The 19755-nt window shown below is 38.7% G+C and overlaps 1 protein-coding gene across 6 annotated transcripts in view; it reads left to right on the top strand.

Moving 5' to 3' along the window:
* CPQ (carboxypeptidase Q) overlaps positions 1-19755 on the top strand; it is a 448086-nt gene that overhangs the window by 126566 nt on the left and 301765 nt on the right. For all 6 annotated transcript variants that reach the window (XM_078072196.1, XM_078072199.1, XM_078072193.1 and 3 more), the window contains exon 3: positions 18941-19148. In XM_078072196.1, coding sequence (XP_077928322.1) covers positions 18941-19148 — 208 coding nt within the window. The remainder of the gene's footprint in view (positions 1-18940; positions 19149-19755) is intronic.

Here is a 19755-nt window from a genome sequence, read left to right as displayed (position 1 = left end):
AATCAAGGATGAGACCAAACAATAAACCCAATTTCATTTAAGTTAGCTTTAAGTTTTTAATGGACATAAAATCAATCTATTGGTTTCCTTAAGCTCTTTCCCCACTGCCCACTGCCCTGCCCCCCCGCCCCCGGCAGTGGAATACAAAACTACAGGGACTCTGTATCGCTTAGGCTGTGGATTATGAGTGCTGGGAAGGCAAATAAGTGCCTTATTATTCTGATTATTTTGGAAATAATGCATTTTTCACTAGAAAGACTAGAAGCACTGGAAAGCCAAAGATTTTTGGTGCAAAACTGTGAAGGGACTTCTGGATGGATGGATGCTCCAAGGGAGTTCTAAGTTAAGAAATTCAGGCTACTTGGAAGGAAGCAGTCAGTTTGCTTTGTAAAATTAGTTATTAGGGCTATGTAAGGGTTAGTGAGTGAAATATACTAATCTGAATCTAGATTTGTGCATTTATATACATCTTACCCTCAACACATAAATTATTTCAGTAAATGATTTTTAAGTCTTTATCGTTCTTTCATTTATTGAATAAACTTATTGAACACTGGCTTTATGCCAGCTGGGTGCACATACTATTGGTATAGAAATGACTAATACATAGTTGCTGGTATCAGGGGCTTACAACCCTCACAAGCATCATATGATTCGCTGCAGGGAATGCAAAGATGAGTCCTGAAGCAACTGTTGCATGGATTTTAAAAAAGTATATTCATACAATAGAATATTATTTGGCAATAAAAAGGAATGAAATATTGAAGGGTGTTAAAATATGGATGAACCTCAAAAACATTAGGATAAGTGGAAAAAGCCAGTCACAAAGGACTGCATTTTGTATGATTCCATTTATAGAAAATGTCCAGAATATGCAAATCCATAGAAATAGAAAGTAGATTAGTAGATTAGTGGCAGTGGTGGGACATGTGGATGGGGTGTGTCTGCTAATGCTGTGGTGTCTGTCTTGGGGGTGATGGAATATTCTAAAATTTATTGTGGTGATAGTTGCATGCCTTTGTGAATATACTAAAAACTACCAAATGGTACACTTTAAATGGGTGAATTGTGTGTTAAGTGAATTTAATCTCAATAAAGCTAGTAACAACTAAGGAGAGGGAGAGAATGAGTGAATAATGGAAGGAGTAGATAGATCTTTCATATAATTTGCCCATGAGGGAAATAGAGAAATGGGAAGGTGGTAAAGGAATATGTTTTATTTTTATATTGATTATCTAATTTACACAATAGTTTCAAGTACATATTCTCATTTCATCCTTACAACATTGCTGTGAATATATTATACAGATAAAGAGACTGAAGCTTGGAGAGCTTAAGTGACTTGCCAAAGAATGTACAGCTTAATAAGAAGCAGAATGGGTAATTAATTAAACTCATTTTTTTTTTTTAGGAAAGCAGAGCACAAGTTGAAGGATTGATTAAGAAAAGAGGGACAGGGCGCCTGGGTGGCTCAGTTGGTTAAGCCACTGCCTTCGGCTCAGGTCATGATCCTGGAGTCCCGGGATCGAGTCCCGCATCGGGCTCCCTGCTCAGCGGGGGGTCTGCTTCTCCCTCTGACCCTCCCCCTTCTCATGCTCTCTCTCTCTCTCATTCCCTCTCTCAAATAAATAAATAAAATCTTTAAAAAAAAAAAAGAAAGAAAAGAGGGACAATGCCTACTGAGATGGGAGAGTAGGAACAAAGACAAGATGAAGATATAGATACTGAGAATTCTCTGATTCCAGAAGCTCTTCTTGTCCAAATTACATTTTTAGCATGGTTTACTTTTATGCTTTTGTAGGGTAATGTATTAATATATTAATTTTTTTTTGGCTAATGTATTTGTAGACTAGTTAAGTATTTACATATTAAATTCCTTGAGGACAGGGAAATGTCTATATCTTTCAGATCCTTTCCAGTACATGTGGGGCCTTGATTATCCATTTATTTGCCTGTGTTGGGCAACTGTATTCTGAAGAAAATCAGAGCTCATTGGCTACCAACCAGTAGAAGTATGGTGGTCATGGATCTGGACATGTGTTTTTCTTAGTCTTAATTTTGTAAGAGGATATCAATTGTCTTGTCAATATGGATTGCCCTGCTTTGAATCGACAACATGGACTACACATTCACTCCAAGTTTTTGATAATCTATCCTTTAACTCTTTGTTTTTTAATTCTCATCAAATCATTCTCTTTCCCCTCCATTGTACCCCTCTGTCTGTCTACACATCAAATCATTCAGCAAAACCTATTGATTCTGTTCCTAAAATATATTGCAAATTCATTCCCTTCTTTTTTTCTTCTGTGAATTAGGCCAGGCCGCCATCATCTTTGTCCAGGTCTTTCCTTTCAACTGGTCTCACATCAAGTCTCTCCCTTCTCTACTCTGTGAATGCAAGACCTGTATTCTTTATATGAACATTCTATCATATGCCTCTTGCCAGGTCCTCCTGCCTAGAAAAATTATCATCACAAAGAGCTATCTTTTAATATACATGTAAAAAACTCATTCAACAAATGTTTGAGGGACAACTGTTTGCCACACACATTCTTCCATTGACCATAGAACAAATTCTAACTCTACCATGACCCACAGGGCCCTGCATGATATGGTCTTTGGCTTTTTCCCAGACTTCATCTCATGTTTTGTTTTGCCCTTTCTGTACACTCCAGACAAATGATCTTCCTTCAGTTCCTCGGAAAAGTTTTCCTGCCTTAGGGCTTTTGGAAGGAGTACTCTTGTCATCACTCTTCTTAGTGATAGCCCCTTAGCATAATCCTTCAGTTCTCAGTTTAAATATCCCCATATCCAAAAGAGGTTTCTGTCCCCCTCATTCTTTAGTTAGCTAGGAATGATAGAAAGCTCAAAATAATAGCAGTAGCCTAAGCAAGATAGAAGTTTCTTTCTCTGTCATATAAAATTCTAGGTAATTGTGCTCCATGGGTAGGAACCCAGACTTCTGTCCCGATGTTCCTTTTCAACTCTACCTCATGAAAAGATGGTGTCTTCCATCTGCATTTGAGTGACCAGGAAGGAGTCAAGGGGAAGATAAAGACATGCCTCCCCTAATAAGTAACATGGTCATACCTATCTACAGAGAAGTTGAAAATGAGGTCTCTTTTTTTGTTGCTGTTTGTTTTTACGTAGTCATGTTCCATCAGTATTAAATGGTTCCATTACTGAAAGAGAGAGAGAAAGAGGATATGGGGGAAAGGAACAATGTCCCCATATGTTGTACTTGTGGTAGAAATGGACTCTTGTCTATTATTATATCATATGGCATTTTCTTTATGATGACCCACAGAATAACTTTTATTGTTCATAAATTCGTGCTTTTCCTGAGCAACTGGTTTGTATTTCTGTTTTGTGCCTGATTATGTTTCACTCTTTGCTTTCTTTGCCAGGCAGTTTACAGCTAAATTTATAGTCCTCTCTAGCAACTGCACAAACCTTATGACATGTATTTTCTTCTATAATATTAACAATGGTATTATTTTACTACACCTGCATTCTCTTCATTCATTTATTTTTATTTTTTCAATGTATTTTTATAGGTCTCCTCAAATTCTTTTGGTAATAAAGTTGGAAACAAATAAATGCAGTTATGAATAGATAAATACCCTGTGTTTAATGAGGACTATGAAAGTATCTATATCATAGAGTTGTTGAGAGAATCAAGAGTTAATGTAAACAAAACATTTAGACCAGTGTCTGGTGTACTATAAGAACTACATAAATGTTTGCTCAGTATTCTTATTATAATTAAATCTTTTCTGAAGTGACCACCAAGTAAGCCTCCTTGAAGAGACAGTCTTAGGAACATTCTCAAATTAGGTTAAATGAAGAGGGAAAGGATAAAGTTATATATTTAAGGGTCACTCATCAACAATTATTCTATGTCTACAGATTATAATCTGTGTAGCAGCTAGCAAATGCATTGTGCTGTGTCAGATGATATGCTAAAAATCTTAGAGATGGTCTCTAAGACAGTTCATATATCGGGTAGCTTGGCATCTTGTAGACACAAATATATGGATGACTGATTAGATTCAATTACTAGAAGGACTGTTGCTCTCTCTCTACCTTTCTCCCAGTTAGGGATAGAAAGTTTCCATCAGATAGATCTGGGTTTGACTCTTAGATCTGCAACTAACCAAACTCTGAGATAGGTTAAATCTCAGTTTTCACCTCAGTAAACAGGAACAACAATACCTACTGCATAGGGGCATAAGGATTACATGAAATAATGCATGTAAATAGCTTTGCATGGTACCTGGTCAGAGCATGCATATAATTGTTATTCCTGTTATCATCAGTTTCATGCAAATCTTTTGAACTGAAGAATTACTACCTTTCACTTCTTGGATTTATACTGAGTATAGACAAACTTGATTTTTTTTTTCTTTAAATATTTGAAAAACCTGCCCTACAATCTGGTAAGTCTACAAATGTTTAAATTTTTACTTTTCCATCATGAAGTTGTATGAAATAGTGGCTTCTCAGTATGGTTCAAGGCTAATCAATGGTCCACATGGGTTCTTGGGAACCATGCAAGCTATGGGCTCCTGTTGCATTAATGTTTCTATTAACATAGCATTTCTGCTTAAGTTTCTGGTATGGATTAATAAACTATCAGTGGTGTTTCAATGATGCCTGTTTTTCATTAATTGGTAGCTCTTCAGAAACTCATCAAAAACTTCCCATTCATTTTGTGGAATTCAGATGGTTGGGGATGAATGGTCTGAGAGGCTCTTTACTCTGCCAAAGTAGATCATGAAAAATATGGTCAATTTAATTGAACACAGCAAACACACATTGAATTCAGAACATGGGAGAAGCATTGTACTGCATCCTGTGACAGTATCAAGACATTTCCCCTGTGGTGGCCATCTGTTGTTTGCTACCCAGCATGCATTTTCCTTCTGTTTGGGGGTGGGTGACTTCCACCCACTCCCAGCCACGTGGTTTGGGTGGGATTGGCCCTTTACCCAAGTGTAGAGGTGAGCCTTGCTTGGCTTAAGGTAGTCAGCACATCCCATCCCCAAGACCATAGTTTTGGATTCGGAGTGGGCATATAACACATGGTTTTAAACAGACTTGTTTCCTGGGGCTTCTGGAAGAATGAAGCTTGCTCTCTTTTTCCCATGGGAACTTCTGGAAGAGACACTCCCTCTTTCCTTGGGTAGTATAAATAAGGATATGAGGTCTGGGAGAACCTAGAGCTGTGAATGGGCAAAACACCACACAGATTCTTAAGATGAAAGGGGGCAATACCAGGAGCCAGGAACTCTCTGAGGCCAGCCCTTCTACTGGTCATGTGAGCCAATACATTTTTTTTTTTAGGTAGGCTCCACACCTAGCATGGAGCCCAACACCGGGCTTGAACTCATGACCCTGAGGTCAAGACCGGAGCTGAGATCAAGAGTCAGACACTTAAACAACTGGGCCACCCAGGTGCCCCACCAATACATTTCCTTAAGCCAATTGGAAATTTGCTCAAGCCAGTTGGGGTTTTCTATCACTTGCAAGTATGAGAATCCATATGTGCTTTGATCTCAGCAGTTAGAAAAAAGATTCGTGATAGCTGCAACCTACGTGTTACAATTCAACCTACGTGTTACAATTGTTCTAGAATACCGATTCATATGTGTAAGAAAACTTGATACAGGGACTAAGATTATTATGGAAACAAAATTAACCAATGGCAAGTTTTTATTGAAATGCCTTGAGAGAAGGGATCATATCTGTTCGGTCTTCTAGAACCATTCTTGGCACATAATTAAACTCTCAGTATATGTTGATTGAATGTGTGAGGTTAATAGTATGCTAGATTCTGTGTTTCCCACGTAAAGGAGACCTTCTCTTTGTCATTGGGGCATTCCTGATTATAGGCTTTACCAGCCATAAACTTTCTTTTGAATATATATTTATATATGTTTTAATTAATAAAGTTTATTTATTTAAGTTTAATTTTTTTTTTTTAGAGATCCTAGAATTAAAATTTATTTTTTAGGGCGGCTTAGGTTCACAGCAAAACTGAAGGGAAAGTATAGAGAATTCTCATATACTCACACCCCCTGCACATGGATAATTTCTTCCACTATCAACATCCCATTCACAGTGGCACATTTGTAATTAATGAACTTACATTGACACATTATCACTCAAACCCATAATTTACATTGGGGTTCACTCTTGGTGTTGTACATTCTATGGGTTTTGACAAATGTTTAATGATACGTATCTGCCATTATAACATTGTACAGAATAGTTTCATTGCCCTAAAAATCCACTGTGCTCTGCCCATTCATTTCTCTCTCTCCCCAGCTCCTAGCAGCCGCTAATCTTTTTACTGTTTCCATGGTTTTGCCTTTCCCAGAATGTCATATTGTTCAATCATAGAGTCTTTTTAGATTGGTTTATTTCACTGAGTAATACGCATTTAAGTTTCCTCCATGTCTTTTCATGGCTTGATAGCTAATTTCTTTTAAACATTGGATAATATTCCACTGTCGTTAGGTACCTTTATTTATCCACTTACCTGGTAAAGGATATCTTGGTTGCTTCCAAGTTTTGGCATGTATGAATTGAGCTGCTGTCAATATCTGTGTGCAGTTTTTGGATGTAAGTTTTCAAATCCTGTGGGTAAATAACCAATGGTGCAATTGCTGGATCATACGGTGAGAGTGTTTAGTTTTTTGTAAGAAACTTCCAAACTGCCTTCCAAAGTGGCTATACCATTTTGCATCCCCACCAGCAATGAATGAGAATTCCTTATGCTCCTTATCCTCGCCAACATTTGGTGTTGTCCGTGTTTTGGATTTTTGCCATTCTAATAGGTGTGTAATGGTATCTCATTGTTTTAATTTGCAGTTCCCTAATGATGTATGATGTTGAACAAATTAAATGTGGTTAATGCTCTTGTACTTAAATCTCTCCTGCTTAAACTTCATGTTGATGGTTTTGAATTGTAATTGTAGAAGGATTTATGTCCTTCCAGCCAGTAGACTTTAATAAATAACATTCAGGAAATTTTCCTGTAAGTCCTATAGTTCTGATATTTCCATCATGTCTCTAGAATCTTCTCATGGCAAATTGCTGTGTCAAACTGAATTATGAAAGTGAGTCAGGTTTCTTCTTATTGAGGGCGAAAATTCTGTTTTGCTACGGTATTTTTTCTCCAAGTTTTACTTCTTCAAGAACAGCATAGGAAGTTAACATTTCAAAACATAGCTGAATGAAAAAGCCCATTTTGGAATGCCAAGCTGTCATAGAGTTATTTTATCTCCCTGATATAACACTATAATAACATTATTCTGTACTTGATATAAACATAAGCACACCAGTTTCTATCATTTTTGCCCTTGGTTTTTGGAGATGAAATTTAGAGGGAAAACACATTTAGATATGAAATATTGAAATCTATTGAAAGTATATAGAATTATTTAATAGTACAACAGGGCTGCTTGTTTCTTTTAGAAGTGACATCAGGTGGGTTAGCTAACCGAAGCTGCCAAGACTGTATTTTAATGATCTCTAGGGTTTATCTCTTACTTAAAATTCTTTGTCATTTAGTCTGCATGTGTTAAATCACTGACACTTGCTAAATTCTTTTTCAGATTTGTTGGTTGTCTACTGTTTGGTGTTGATCATTTGATCACTTTGATGTGTGATAGGAGGAAGAAAGTAGTTATCTAATTTTCACTGAACAGTTGTCCCTAAGGTATTAAAAATATTCATTCTATATTTTATCTGTCATCAGCTATAGATTGTGAAATGTTCTGATAGAAACTTTAAATTCAGGGCTCCTACTTTAGTCAGCTCTCACTCAGTATTGCAGTGGTAACAAATAACCCCCAAATTTCTGTGGCTTGGACCTCCTAAGATATCTTTCTTTCTTTCTTTTTTTTTTTAAGATATATTTATTTATTTTAGAGGAGGGGGAGGGGCAGAGAGAGAGGGAGAGAAAATCTCAAATAGGCTCCACACCGAGCACAAAACCCGACATGGGACTTGATCCCAAGACCCTGAGATCATGACCTGAGCTGAAACCAAGAGTCAGACACTTAACCGACTGAGCCACCCAGGTGCACCTCCTAAGATTTATTTCTTGTTCACCTTGCATATAAATATATAAAGTTGGTAGTGCCTTTGCTTCTGCCTCAAGTATCTTTCATTCCAGGATCCCGGCTGAAGAAGTCCCCATCTGGGACATGTCATTCTTGTGGCTGAAGGAAAAGATCTCTTAAAATAAGTAAAAAGATTTATTTATTTTTAAATAAATCAGATAATTACTGCTTATATCCATTTGATATCAAAGCTTGCAGTGGCTCTTTAAGTTCCTGCTCAGCTGTGGCCATATACCTTTCCCATTCCCATTCTAATGGCCAGAGCAAATCTCATGGCCAAGCCCAGCATTGGTGTCTTCCAAGAGAGACACTGCAGTTTACAAGGCAATTGATTGGCATGTGTCATTCTCTTACAGAAAAGGGGAGGGGAGATAATACAACATAGCATTAGTATAATTCTAGATAGGGCCACTGGTATCTTTTTCTATCATGCCCTGTTCCTCTGCTGCTTCTCTGAAAAGTCCTTTCCCTGTTCCTCTCACACATTCCTCCTTCACCCCTGTGTTTTTTTGTTGCCAAGTAGACCCATGAAACCTCCTCAGCTTCTCTGCCCAGCCTTTTGTGGCATCTTTATGATATAGTGCCTACATGATTGCTTTAGTCAAAACTGACAAGAAATCGCATAGCCTCTGGAGCTGTCTGATGTGATAAAGAATAGTTCTGCTCTGAGCCAGGTAGGCTCCGTATTTGCTGATTATATCCATTATTTTTGTTTTATTCCTGGTGATTACTTTGAAGTGAAGTTTTAAATAAATCAGATAATTACTGCTTATATCCATTTGATATATGTCCAGAACCCTTACAAACCTTACTCTTACTGTCTTATGTTGCTTTATAGCACACGTAGCAATTTTTAGCTCTGTCATCTCATCTGATACTCACAAGAATCCTGATGGTGTCAATAATACTGTGATTCCCATTTTACAGGGTGGGAAAAGTTAAGCAGCTTATTCATGAGCAAAGGCTAGTGAGCTCTATAGCCAGTATTCAAGCCAGGTTACATAACAATGGATGCTTTTTGTTACTGATAAAGAAATACCCTGTTTTAAGCATATCTGGAAGAATGCATAATGTAGTATAGAAAATACTTTGTAAAGAAGTTTTCGATGAAGATCATTGTTTCACAGATAGGATTCATCTTAAAATTAAACAACAAAAAAAGTCTTTGTTTTGATAACTAAATTTCAGTTTACATACAACTTTCCCCAGGAAAGTAATCATTATATAGATTGGGTAATATGGTTATGGAGTACAACACTCAATGAAGCTGATTTCCCCATTGCAGTAAATGGCATCCCCTCCATACTCTTGCTCAGTGGTCTGTCCAGTCTTCTTTCTCTCCACCGCCCTGCCCTCCTCCAGCCACTACTGCTCTCAACCGGAATGTGGCAGTTGCCCCTAAATAGCCCTCCATGCCTTTTCTTGCCTCCTCCAAGCCTTCCATCACACTAAGACTAGTGGTATTTCCAGCATGTAACTCTGAATTTGCCTGACTTCTCTGTCCCCACCCAAATTCCTTACTGCAGCTACAGGGCTCCCAGGTGATGTCACCCTGCCAACTGCCAGCCTCCTCTCATGCCATTCTCTCGCTCACTCTGTGTCTTTAATCTCCTTCTCTCTTCTGCTCCCTGGCTTCCTCCTCTAGTCTATTGAGACTCCCTTCTCAGATCCCACCTTCTCAGCAGAGCCAGCCATGATCCCCAGACTACGATAACTAGTCCTGTGTCAGTCGACCGCAGCCAGAAACTCACCTCCATACCCCCGCATGCCATCACTAAGACTTGTAGATTTTCCTTTTTAAGTATCACTGAAAGCTGACTGACGTACGTAGGACCTTCCAGCTGCTCATTTCCATGTATGTCTAAGAAGATAATGTTTTTTGTGGAAGTCCCCACTCACTCACACCGGTCACCATTACAAGGAAATCCTCAGGGGTTGAGGAGAAAACAACCAAGTTCAAACAGGTTTCAAAGCAACCATATTTAAGACAACCAAAGCAACTGTGTTTCAAACACAATACGCCTCATGTTTTAGACTATAACTGGCTCCCTGTGATAAATGCTAAAATTAATCGAAGTGCCCCCAAAGTGTGACTGCCTTTCATGCTGTGGCCTGACCAGTGGAAGCAGTTTGGAATCTCTAAGTGATCGGATTGCTAAGGATTGGTTTGTGCTCCATGCTTGTTGCCGTTGTGTGTTGCGGAGTTGGGTCCCCATACTACTTGAGTGTGCTACATGACAGGTCGAAGTAAACACAGAGGTCCTGTGGTGGGTACCTCTCCATTATACAACAAAATGTGTAAGTTCTGTATTTTTGAGGCCAAAGTAGACCAGTCATTTCGCTTGTGGCTAATCCTTAGGTGTCAGTGTGGCAAGGCGGCTTGTAGTACACTGCTCCATCAGCCAGACAGCTGCCTCTTGAGACTTGCTGATAATTCGCTGTGCCCATGGATTTTGATGAAGTCAGGTCTGGGCTTGCTCTCCAGGTAACAGACCAGGTTTAATTTGAGCCAGATCTCAGGAGACAGTTTGGAGAGGGTGGGTCACACGCCTGCAGCTATCCTTGGAGGGGTGCACTTTGCCTCTTGCTCTTCTGACTTTCACTCAGCTAATAGCTGAGTTTAATATTTTTTTCCTGAAAATTGTTTCAAGGAGACTGTTTTCCTTGCCTTCTTGGAACTCATAGAATGAGAATAGGGGTCTGTAAATATCTTGGTTGAGAAGTAGAAGATTTTAGAGTGTCTCTTTGTCTGTTTGAGGGCCTGGCAGGAAGCCTCCTATTCACTGTAAATGAATAGATGTTTTGTCTATTTTTGTCTTCCCTTCTTTGTTCTTTTCCTAGGAATGCCCTTTTCTTCATTTTTAGGCTATTGAAGTCTTCTAAGGCTCACTTAAAGTTTCATCTTATAGGAAACTTCCTAGATTTCCCCCAGTCAGAATTAATTTATTATTTTGTGAAATTTTACTATGTACATTCATTTAGACTTGTGACATCCTGTGATCTTTTTAAAGTTCTTGTTTACCTACTTTTCTCCCCCACATTTTCCAATTTTTAAAATGATTATATTTAAAATTCAATTTAATTAACATATACTGTATTATTAGTTTCAGGGGTAGAATTTAGTGATTCATCAGTTGCATATAACACCCAGTGCTCATTACATCAAGTGCCCTCCTTAATGCCCATCACCCAATTACCCCATCCCTCTACCCACCTCCCCTCCAGCAACCCTGTTTGTTCCTTATAGGTCAGAGCCTCTTATGGTTTGCCTCCCTGTCTGTTTTTATCTTATTTTATTTTCCCTTCCCTTCCCCTATGTTCATCTGTTTTGTTTCTTAAATTCTACATAGAAATTATATGGTACTTGTCTTCCTCTGACTTATTTTGCTTACCATAATATACTCTAGTTCCATCTGCATCTTTGCAAATGGCAAGATTTCATTCTTTTTGATGGCTGAGTAATAGTCCATTGTGTGTATGTATGTATGTATGTATGTAATATGTATGTATGCATGTATAGAAAAGTATATATGTATGTGGTATATATATCACATCTTCTTTATCCATTCATCCATCCATGGACATCTGGGCTCTTTCCATAGTTTGGCTATTGTGGACATAGCTGCTATAAACATTGGGGTGCATGTGCCCCTTCGAATCACTATTTTTATATATTTTGGATAAATACCTAGTAGTGTAATTACTGGATCATAGGATAGTTCTCTTTAACTTTTTGAGGAGCCTCCATACTGTTTTCCAGAGTGGCTGTACCAGTTTGCATTCCTACCAACAGTGTAAGAGGGTTCCCCTTTTTCCACATCCTTGCCAACACCTGTTGTTTCCTGAGTTGTTAATTTTAGCCATTCTGACCCGTGTCAGGTGATATCTCATTGTTGTTGTGATTTATATTTCCCTGGTGATTTTTTCATGTGTCTGTTAGCCATTTGTATGTTTTCTGTGGAGAAATGTCTGTTCATGTCTTTTGCCCATTTCTTGACTGGATTTTTTGTTTTTGGGGTGTTGAGTTTTATAAGTTCTTCATAGATTTTGGATACTAGCCCTTTATCTGATAAGGCATTTGCAAATATCTTCTCCCATTCCATAGGTTGCCTTTTAGTTTTGTTGATTGTTTCCCTTGCTGTGCAGAAGCTTTTTATCTTGATGAAGTCCCTATAGTTCATTTTTGCTTTTTTTCCCCCTTGTCTCTGGAGATGAGTCTAGTAGGAAGTTGCTGTGGCTGAGGTCAAAAAGGTTGCTGCTTGTGTTTTTCTCTAGGATTTTTTATGGATGCCTGTGTCATATTTAGGTCTTTCATCCATTTGGGATTCATTTTTGTATATGGTGTAAGAAAGTGGTCCAGTTTCATTCTTCTGCATGTGGCTGTCCAATATTCCCAGCACCATTTGTTGAAGAGACTGTCTTTTTTCCATTGGATATTCTTTCCTGCTTTGTCGAAGATTAGTTGACTATAGAGTTGAGGGTCCATTTCTGGGTTCCCTATTCTGTTCCATTGATGTATGTGTCTGTTTTTGTGCAAGGACCATACTGTCTTGATGATTACAGCTCTGTAATACAGCTTGAAGTCCGGAATTGTGATGCCACCATCTTTACTTTTCTTTTTCAACATTACTTTGGCTATTTGGGGTCTTTTCTGGTTCCATACAAATGTTAGGATTGTTTGTTCCAGCTCTGTGAAAAATGCTGGCATTAATTTGATAGGGATTGCATTGAGTGTGTAGACTGCTTTGGGTAGTATAGGCAATTCAACAATATTTGTTCTTCTGTGTTCTTCTATAGATTTGTTAATCTATGAGCATGGAATGTTTTTCCCTTTCTTTGTGTCTTCCTCAGTTTCTTTCATAAGTGTTCTATAGTTGTCAGAGTACAAATCTTTTACCTCTTTGGTTAGGTTTATTTCTGGGTATCTTACGGTTTTTGGTGCCCACATTTTCCAATCTTTGAGGAAAGGACTGAAACTTGGTCAAATTCATGCTGCCCCCAATGTCCAGTATGAAGCTCTACCCAGTAGGAGGGCTATAAATTTGTTGAATGAATTTGAATCTTTAAGGCTTGTTCTTTAATGAGAAGGACGTTGCACAATTATAATATTCTCCATAAACAAGTGGACACTCAAAAAGGACTGCTCTGATGTTCTTTTATCTGTCTTGCCATGAATTTGCAATTTCCTTACCACTTCAGGCCAAAACACTGAGTTTCCAAGAATAACTATTTTCCCTTCTCCATAACTGAGTTCAGGAAAAACCAGCCATTCCACTGGACCTAGTTATCTTGTATAGTATACTCAGTATAAGATTATGCAGTAAGAGTAAGAAGCTAGGCTTCCTTTTGGGTGGGGCTGGAGTATTTCCTGTTTGAAGGCTAAATCTTCTGAAATCAGAATCAATTTTCTAGAACATACCACATTGAATTGAGCCCCAGAGACATGTTTTTCTGTTTGTATTCTTTTCCTTTCCTTTTGATAATAGAAGACATTATAAAAATTCTCACTTCACTATCTTCCTATTCTTAGCTTTTCTTGGGGGGAATCCAGTCAGAAGATACTAAGTTTGGAGTCTCTTTATCAAATTCTTCATAGAAAAAATGATCTGAGCCAACACCACAGCAGCCAGCATCTGTTGTCTCTAGAAGGAGACCGCAGCAGTGATTATGCACAGGGTAAGTCGCTTACAAAATAAATTGATCAATTTAAAAAATTAGATGTGGAGAATAAAACGGCACCTGAGGATTTTTACAGTTTTTGTGATATAATCAGCTGTAGCCAAGAGAGTTGCTTTATAATGTGAATATTCTTAGCTTCAGTCTCACATTTTCTTTAGAATTAACTATCATAATCCTTTTCATTACTCTAACAGAGTCTGAGGACTCTTTTCCTAGAGTGAAGTCTCCCTCCCAACTCCTCTGTTAATAGTTTGGGATGTAATGTGACAGTAGTACTCTGATTTATGAGTCAGATCCTGGGTAGCCTAAGAAAAATAAAATAACTTAGGAAGACTTTTTATATACCTATTTATTTTTCCTCTTTATTCCCCTTAAAATGAAAATACTGAGCCTTTCTGTTTTACATTTGTGAAAGAAGATAGCAGTGCAATTAATAGGAGGAGCATGATCCTTGGATTCAAATCTCAGCTTCAGGGCACCTAGGTGGCTCAGATGGTTAAGCGCCTGCCTTCGGCTCAGGTCATGATCTCCAGGTCCTGGGATCAAGCCCCACAATGGGCTCCCTGCTCAGCAGGGAGTCTGCTTCTCCCTCTTCCTCTGCCTCTCCCCACTGCTCCTACTCTCTCTCTCTCTGTATCTCTCTGTCTTAAATGAATAAATAAAAAATTCTTAAAAAAAAAAAAAGAAACCACAACAAAAAAAAACAAATCTCAGCTTCAACACCCAGTAGTTGTGTAAATGTATTTTTCTGCATATCAGTATCCTCCTAATAACTACTTTGCAATTTCTCTGGCCATTGGTATAAACAATAGATATTCAAATATAGCTATTATTGCTATTATCATCAATTATCCTGACTTACAGAAATATACAAGTTCCTTGGAAAGTATACACTTTTGGAGAGTGATCAGGGATGGGGTATTATTATACTTTAATTTTTTCTTTTTTGGTTTCTTTTCCTTCATTCCGTATATGCATATGTACATGTATTTGTGATTATGAATGTGATTATGAATGTGTGTGTGTGTGAATTTCACATACTGTGTGTCAGGCACCATTTCAAGCACTTTGATAACTTTTTATTAACGAATAAAACAGATAAAAAATTTTACCTGCTCATGGAGCTTACATGATTGTAGTAGGTATAGCTGGAAGCTGATAAATTCTATGGAAAAATGAAGCAAGGTAAGAGGAGAGGGAATTGGGAGTGGGTTGCACTTATAAATAGGGAGGTCAGGGTAGGCCTTAGTGTGAATATGACACTGGATTTGTGTTCTTAGGGGTTTTCATGTACTCTCCTCGAGAATGGAGAATGGGGAGAAGGGAGATGAGAACACAGAAAAGAATAGGAGCCTGCTGATTTTTTTTTTTTTTTTTTTTAAGATTTTATTTATTTGCGAGAGAGAGAATGAGAGACAGAGAGCATGAGAGGGAGGAGGGTCAGAGGGAGAAGCAGACTCCCTGCCGAGCAGGGAGCCCGATGTGGGACTCGATCCCGGGACTCCAGGATCATGTCCTGAGCCGAAGGCAGTCGCTTAACCAACTGAGCCACCCAGGCGCCCCGAGCCTGCTGATTTGTAGGAGAATATGAGTATTTCCTTTGTGTAACATGTGTCCAAAAAAAAAAAAAATAATACAGATGAGCGAAGTCTTCCAGGTGGCCTCGTTTTATTTTATTCAGTTTGAGCAAAAATCTTCCCTTAAATGCTTTTTCTGCATACCCTGCCATCCCAAAAGATGGATACTGAGTACAGTCCACTTGGTCTGTGATGGCTGCCGGAGGTCATCACCATGACTCTCGCATCCGTTACTGAACTGTCATGCAGCAGGGTCCTCAGGGCCAACAGAGATGCTTTAGGCTATTTGCCTACATAAAGGCTGAGTCCGCAGTGGTTGTGAGTTCTACATCATAGCTACTACACACATACGGCTATTCAAATTAAAATAAGTGACATTAAAAATTCAGTTTCTTAGTCACATTAGTCACATTTTAAGTGCTCGAGAGCCATACGTGTCTAATGGTTACTGCGTTAGCACAGATAGAGAACATTTCTAACACTGCAGAAAATTCTGTCAATATTTGTTATTTTATGTGTTCCTATCTCTGACATTGTTTTTTCTGGTACTATCAGCTTCCAACTGTATCTCTTCCTTTTGATTTGTTGTTTCTCATGGTTTATAGGTTTAAATACTAGATTTAGAATTTTGTGTGAAGTAAGGGTAGAGAGGCTCTAACAGAGAGCAGAGGAGCTTTCTTATGTTCAAGTCCTTGAGTTGTCATACTTAGAATTTATATTCCTATTCTGACTGCCCCAAGGCCTTTTTTGCTTGGTTATTGTTATGCAGCTGTGCTCTGGGTGGTAAGAGAATCAGACTGCTGAGTTATTATGGGAGAAGTGCTATCAAACTTTAAAGGTAAAATTGCACTTTTATGGAAATACTTTAGATCCAGTCAGTGGTACCCTACTTGGAGCGATGCTATTCAAGGAGTGTTTATTGACTGACTGCCTACACACGTACACCAAGCACTGTGTTAGGCCCAGGAGAAGCAAGCAAAAATGAACATAGCCTCAATCCTTGATATCACAGTTTATGTGGTGGAGAGAATCATAAATAGGCAGAATTTCAATTATCCAGTGCCCAGGTAGGCCCAGGATACTCTGAAAGCCCAGAGGAGGATGGTTCATAAGCCAGCCTTCCCTGGGGGTGGCGGGGAGGGAAATGAGACAGGAGATCAAAGGCCAGAGAATGCTTCCTAAAGAAGAGATTCTTAAATGGCATCCTGGAGGATAAATAGGTGTTAGTCACATGATGGAGTTGGGAGAATGAGATGAACAAAACATGATGTACCATAGTGTGAACAAAGATGCTGAGGAGTGAACTGGCATGGTGAGAGCAGGAACTTTTAAGTGTATTTTTGATGGAATTCAGAAGAAAAGGGAGATTGTGTTTGTAGAGAGGGACAGGCTTTGAATGGTATGTTGAAGTGATGGTTTTCAGCAGAGCTGGAGAGGGGCAGGGCAGGGGTGGTAACGTAGGCTGATTACTCAGTAGTTCAGGTAGTTCAGGCAGCTCTGTGGAGGTGGAGTTTGGGGGAGCTAGGCTGGAGGCTGGGACACCAGTGGTGGTAGGTGCGTGGAAGAGGAGGGAGCCATAGCAGGCCCTCAGTCCAGAGGTAATGAGAGCCTGATGTGAGAGTGTGGAACAGAGCACCTGGGTTCAATCAACGTTTAAGGCATAAAATTATCAGTATTTGAGGTTTAATTTGATGTGGTGGCTGAAGGAGAGAAGAGGAGTGAGAGATGACTCTAAGCTTTCAGGAAAGCAGTTAATTTGAACTGTTCTTCCATGTTTACAGTCATAGGTTTTGACCTGTTGCTTCTACTAGTGATTTGCTTTGGCCACTGTGGTGTCCAGGATGGGTTTTGGCTGTTCAAGGCTCCATCACATTCTCATTGGTTAAAAGAACTTGAAGCACAGACCATCGTGAAGTACCACCCGCCTATGACTTTAATTCTGCAGCGGCCTATGAAAATTTATAGAAATTTGGCTTCATTTCTAGTGGCTCCAATCCAGATGCCAAAATTACCCCATTGCTGGGACAGCCTTTGGGTGGACCACTGAATCTGTTATTCATTACGAACAACTGAAAACCATCAATAAAATTCTTGTATTATGCCAACAGTAACACCAGTCAAGTATTAAGGTAGGTTTTGGAAAGTTACGAATCTCAAAATCTGTCTAGCTGAACTCTTATTTGTATGTTTATACATATTTACTTATCATGTGGAAAAGCTAGTGCCTTCCTTTTTATAATTGTACATTGCTTTTTTTTAGATTATAAATTAAATTCTGAGTTCTGAATGTTGGTGGAGACATGCTTATAGATCTGTAGTCAGTCACTTTAAAGTAAAAGTACAAATCGAGTCCAGATAGGGGAACCAGAAGTAGGAGTGGAGCCAGCCCAAAGGGTCCATTACAATGGGGCCTATATTGAAAGCAAGAATTCTCTCATACCTGTAGTGCATTTTAAAAGGATTTTCCAAGTAACAGTTAATATTTTAATGACATCTGTTAACCTTCCAGAAAAACCTAATTCTCCATTTTGCAAGATTAAGGAAACATGCCAAATACATGTTGATACTTCTGCTTTTATTGACATATTTCATGACTGCATGGCTAAAGCCACAAAAGAGTAGGCACCGGCCACTTTCTTTTCATAGTTTTATTTAGTCACTGCACCTGGTTTTTGATGCTGAATATCTTCTCCTTGTCACTCAAACTGCTCCATCAAATTGGATCTTCAGTGGTCTGGCAGTTTTGAATGACTTCTTGGAGGCTGTGAAACCCTGTTCCCTAATCAGGAAGATCTGGGTGAGTCTTGTAGGAGGAAAGATGGTGCATCTCTTCTAAGTAAGACAACAGGATTATGGGACAATTACAACATCTTCAGAAGTTTTATCTGGAGAATAGTGATGTGTTTTGGTGATGAACAAGTACTGTAAGTTGAGAAGCATGGGAAGTTTTCATATTCTTTAAGAGTGTTTTGTATAAAGGAGGAATGAAAACAAGCTGACTTTTTGTAGTTCTTGGTAGAGGTTACATTAACTATTTGTCAAAAGTTGGATTTTTGAAGATTCTTGGCTTCTAAGAACATTCATCATGAACTGCCATTCTTTGTATGCTGTCCATGAAGGTTGTTTAACAACATGTCAAAATAACTTTATAAAAAGGTAAATATATGTTTCATTAATCCCAATGGGAGCTTTCTGAAGTGCATTTTCTTTATGAATAATTAGTGTCATTCTGTGAAACTCATGATTTCTTAGGGTGGGAAAGAAGGGGTAAAAAGCTATCTTTTCAAGCCATTTGTGATTTAGTACCAGCTGGTCAAGTGAGTTGAAAAACCTTCTGAGTCATATGTCATATTATTTTGAATGCCTTTTCTCTCTCTTGGGAAACTGGCTAACCTCTGCAGTCTCTCTCCCATGGCAAATCACTCTAAAACTTTGATCTTCTCAAACCAGCTTGTCAGATGTAGCAGATAAAGCATGTATGACCTTTTGTGTGCCAATTCAACCTGGCTGGTCGGAAACCATAAGTTAATCCTGTATGACTTTTATTTCCAGGCATTACGGCAGAAGTTCTGGTGGTGACCTCTTTCGAGGAACTGCAGAGAAGGGCCCCAGAAGCAAGAGGGAAGATTGTTGTTTATAATCAACCTTATGTCAGCTACTCGAAGACAGTGCAGTACCGGGTCCAGGGGGCAGTGGAAGCTGCCAAAGTGGGGGCTTTGGCATCCCTGATTCGATCAGTGGCTTCCTTCTCCATCTATAGGTAGGTCATGGTGTTCATTTGAAATTCTTTAAAAAACCAGGATTGTCCATGAAAGAGGAGCCCTTATGAAATAAAAACAAAGCATTCAAATGAAAATACTGATTGTTTACGGAATTTTCCCCCCATTCCATATTTGGTCATTTGTTTGTAACATCTTCTTTGGCCTTTTTAGGATTCCTAGCATTATTTGTACATTCTTTTAAAAAGCTTTCCACATCCATGATGACCCCATAACATTCCTTATGTAACCAATATGTTATGTATTTTCATTGGAGGGAGAACTGAATTCACGTCTGTGTTTCATCAAAGATTCCTTATGACTTCAGAGGAAGCCAGGCCTTTTCCCATTGTTGCTAGAGAAGTGAAATAAAAATAAAGTGGGTAACATGATGGGAGTTGTCTGTGGTGTAGTGGAAAGAGAGGAGGAAGCAGAGGATCTTGGATATAGACCTGGTTCTGCCCCCAAACAAGTATGTGGCCTTGGGAATGCTCTTAAACTCCTTGGGTCTCAGCATTCTTCACTGTGAATCAGTGATGATGAAGAATTATATATTTACAATGTTACTTTGAGAATAAATGAGATGAACTTACGAAAGATACTTGATTT

Source organism: Halichoerus grypus, chromosome 5 (assembly GCF_964656455.1).
Source record: "Halichoerus grypus chromosome 5, mHalGry1.hap1.1, whole genome shotgun sequence".
Lineage (NCBI taxonomy): Eukaryota > Metazoa > Chordata > Mammalia > Carnivora > Phocidae > Halichoerus > Halichoerus grypus.
This window is presented reverse-complemented; position numbering and strand designations above follow the sequence as displayed.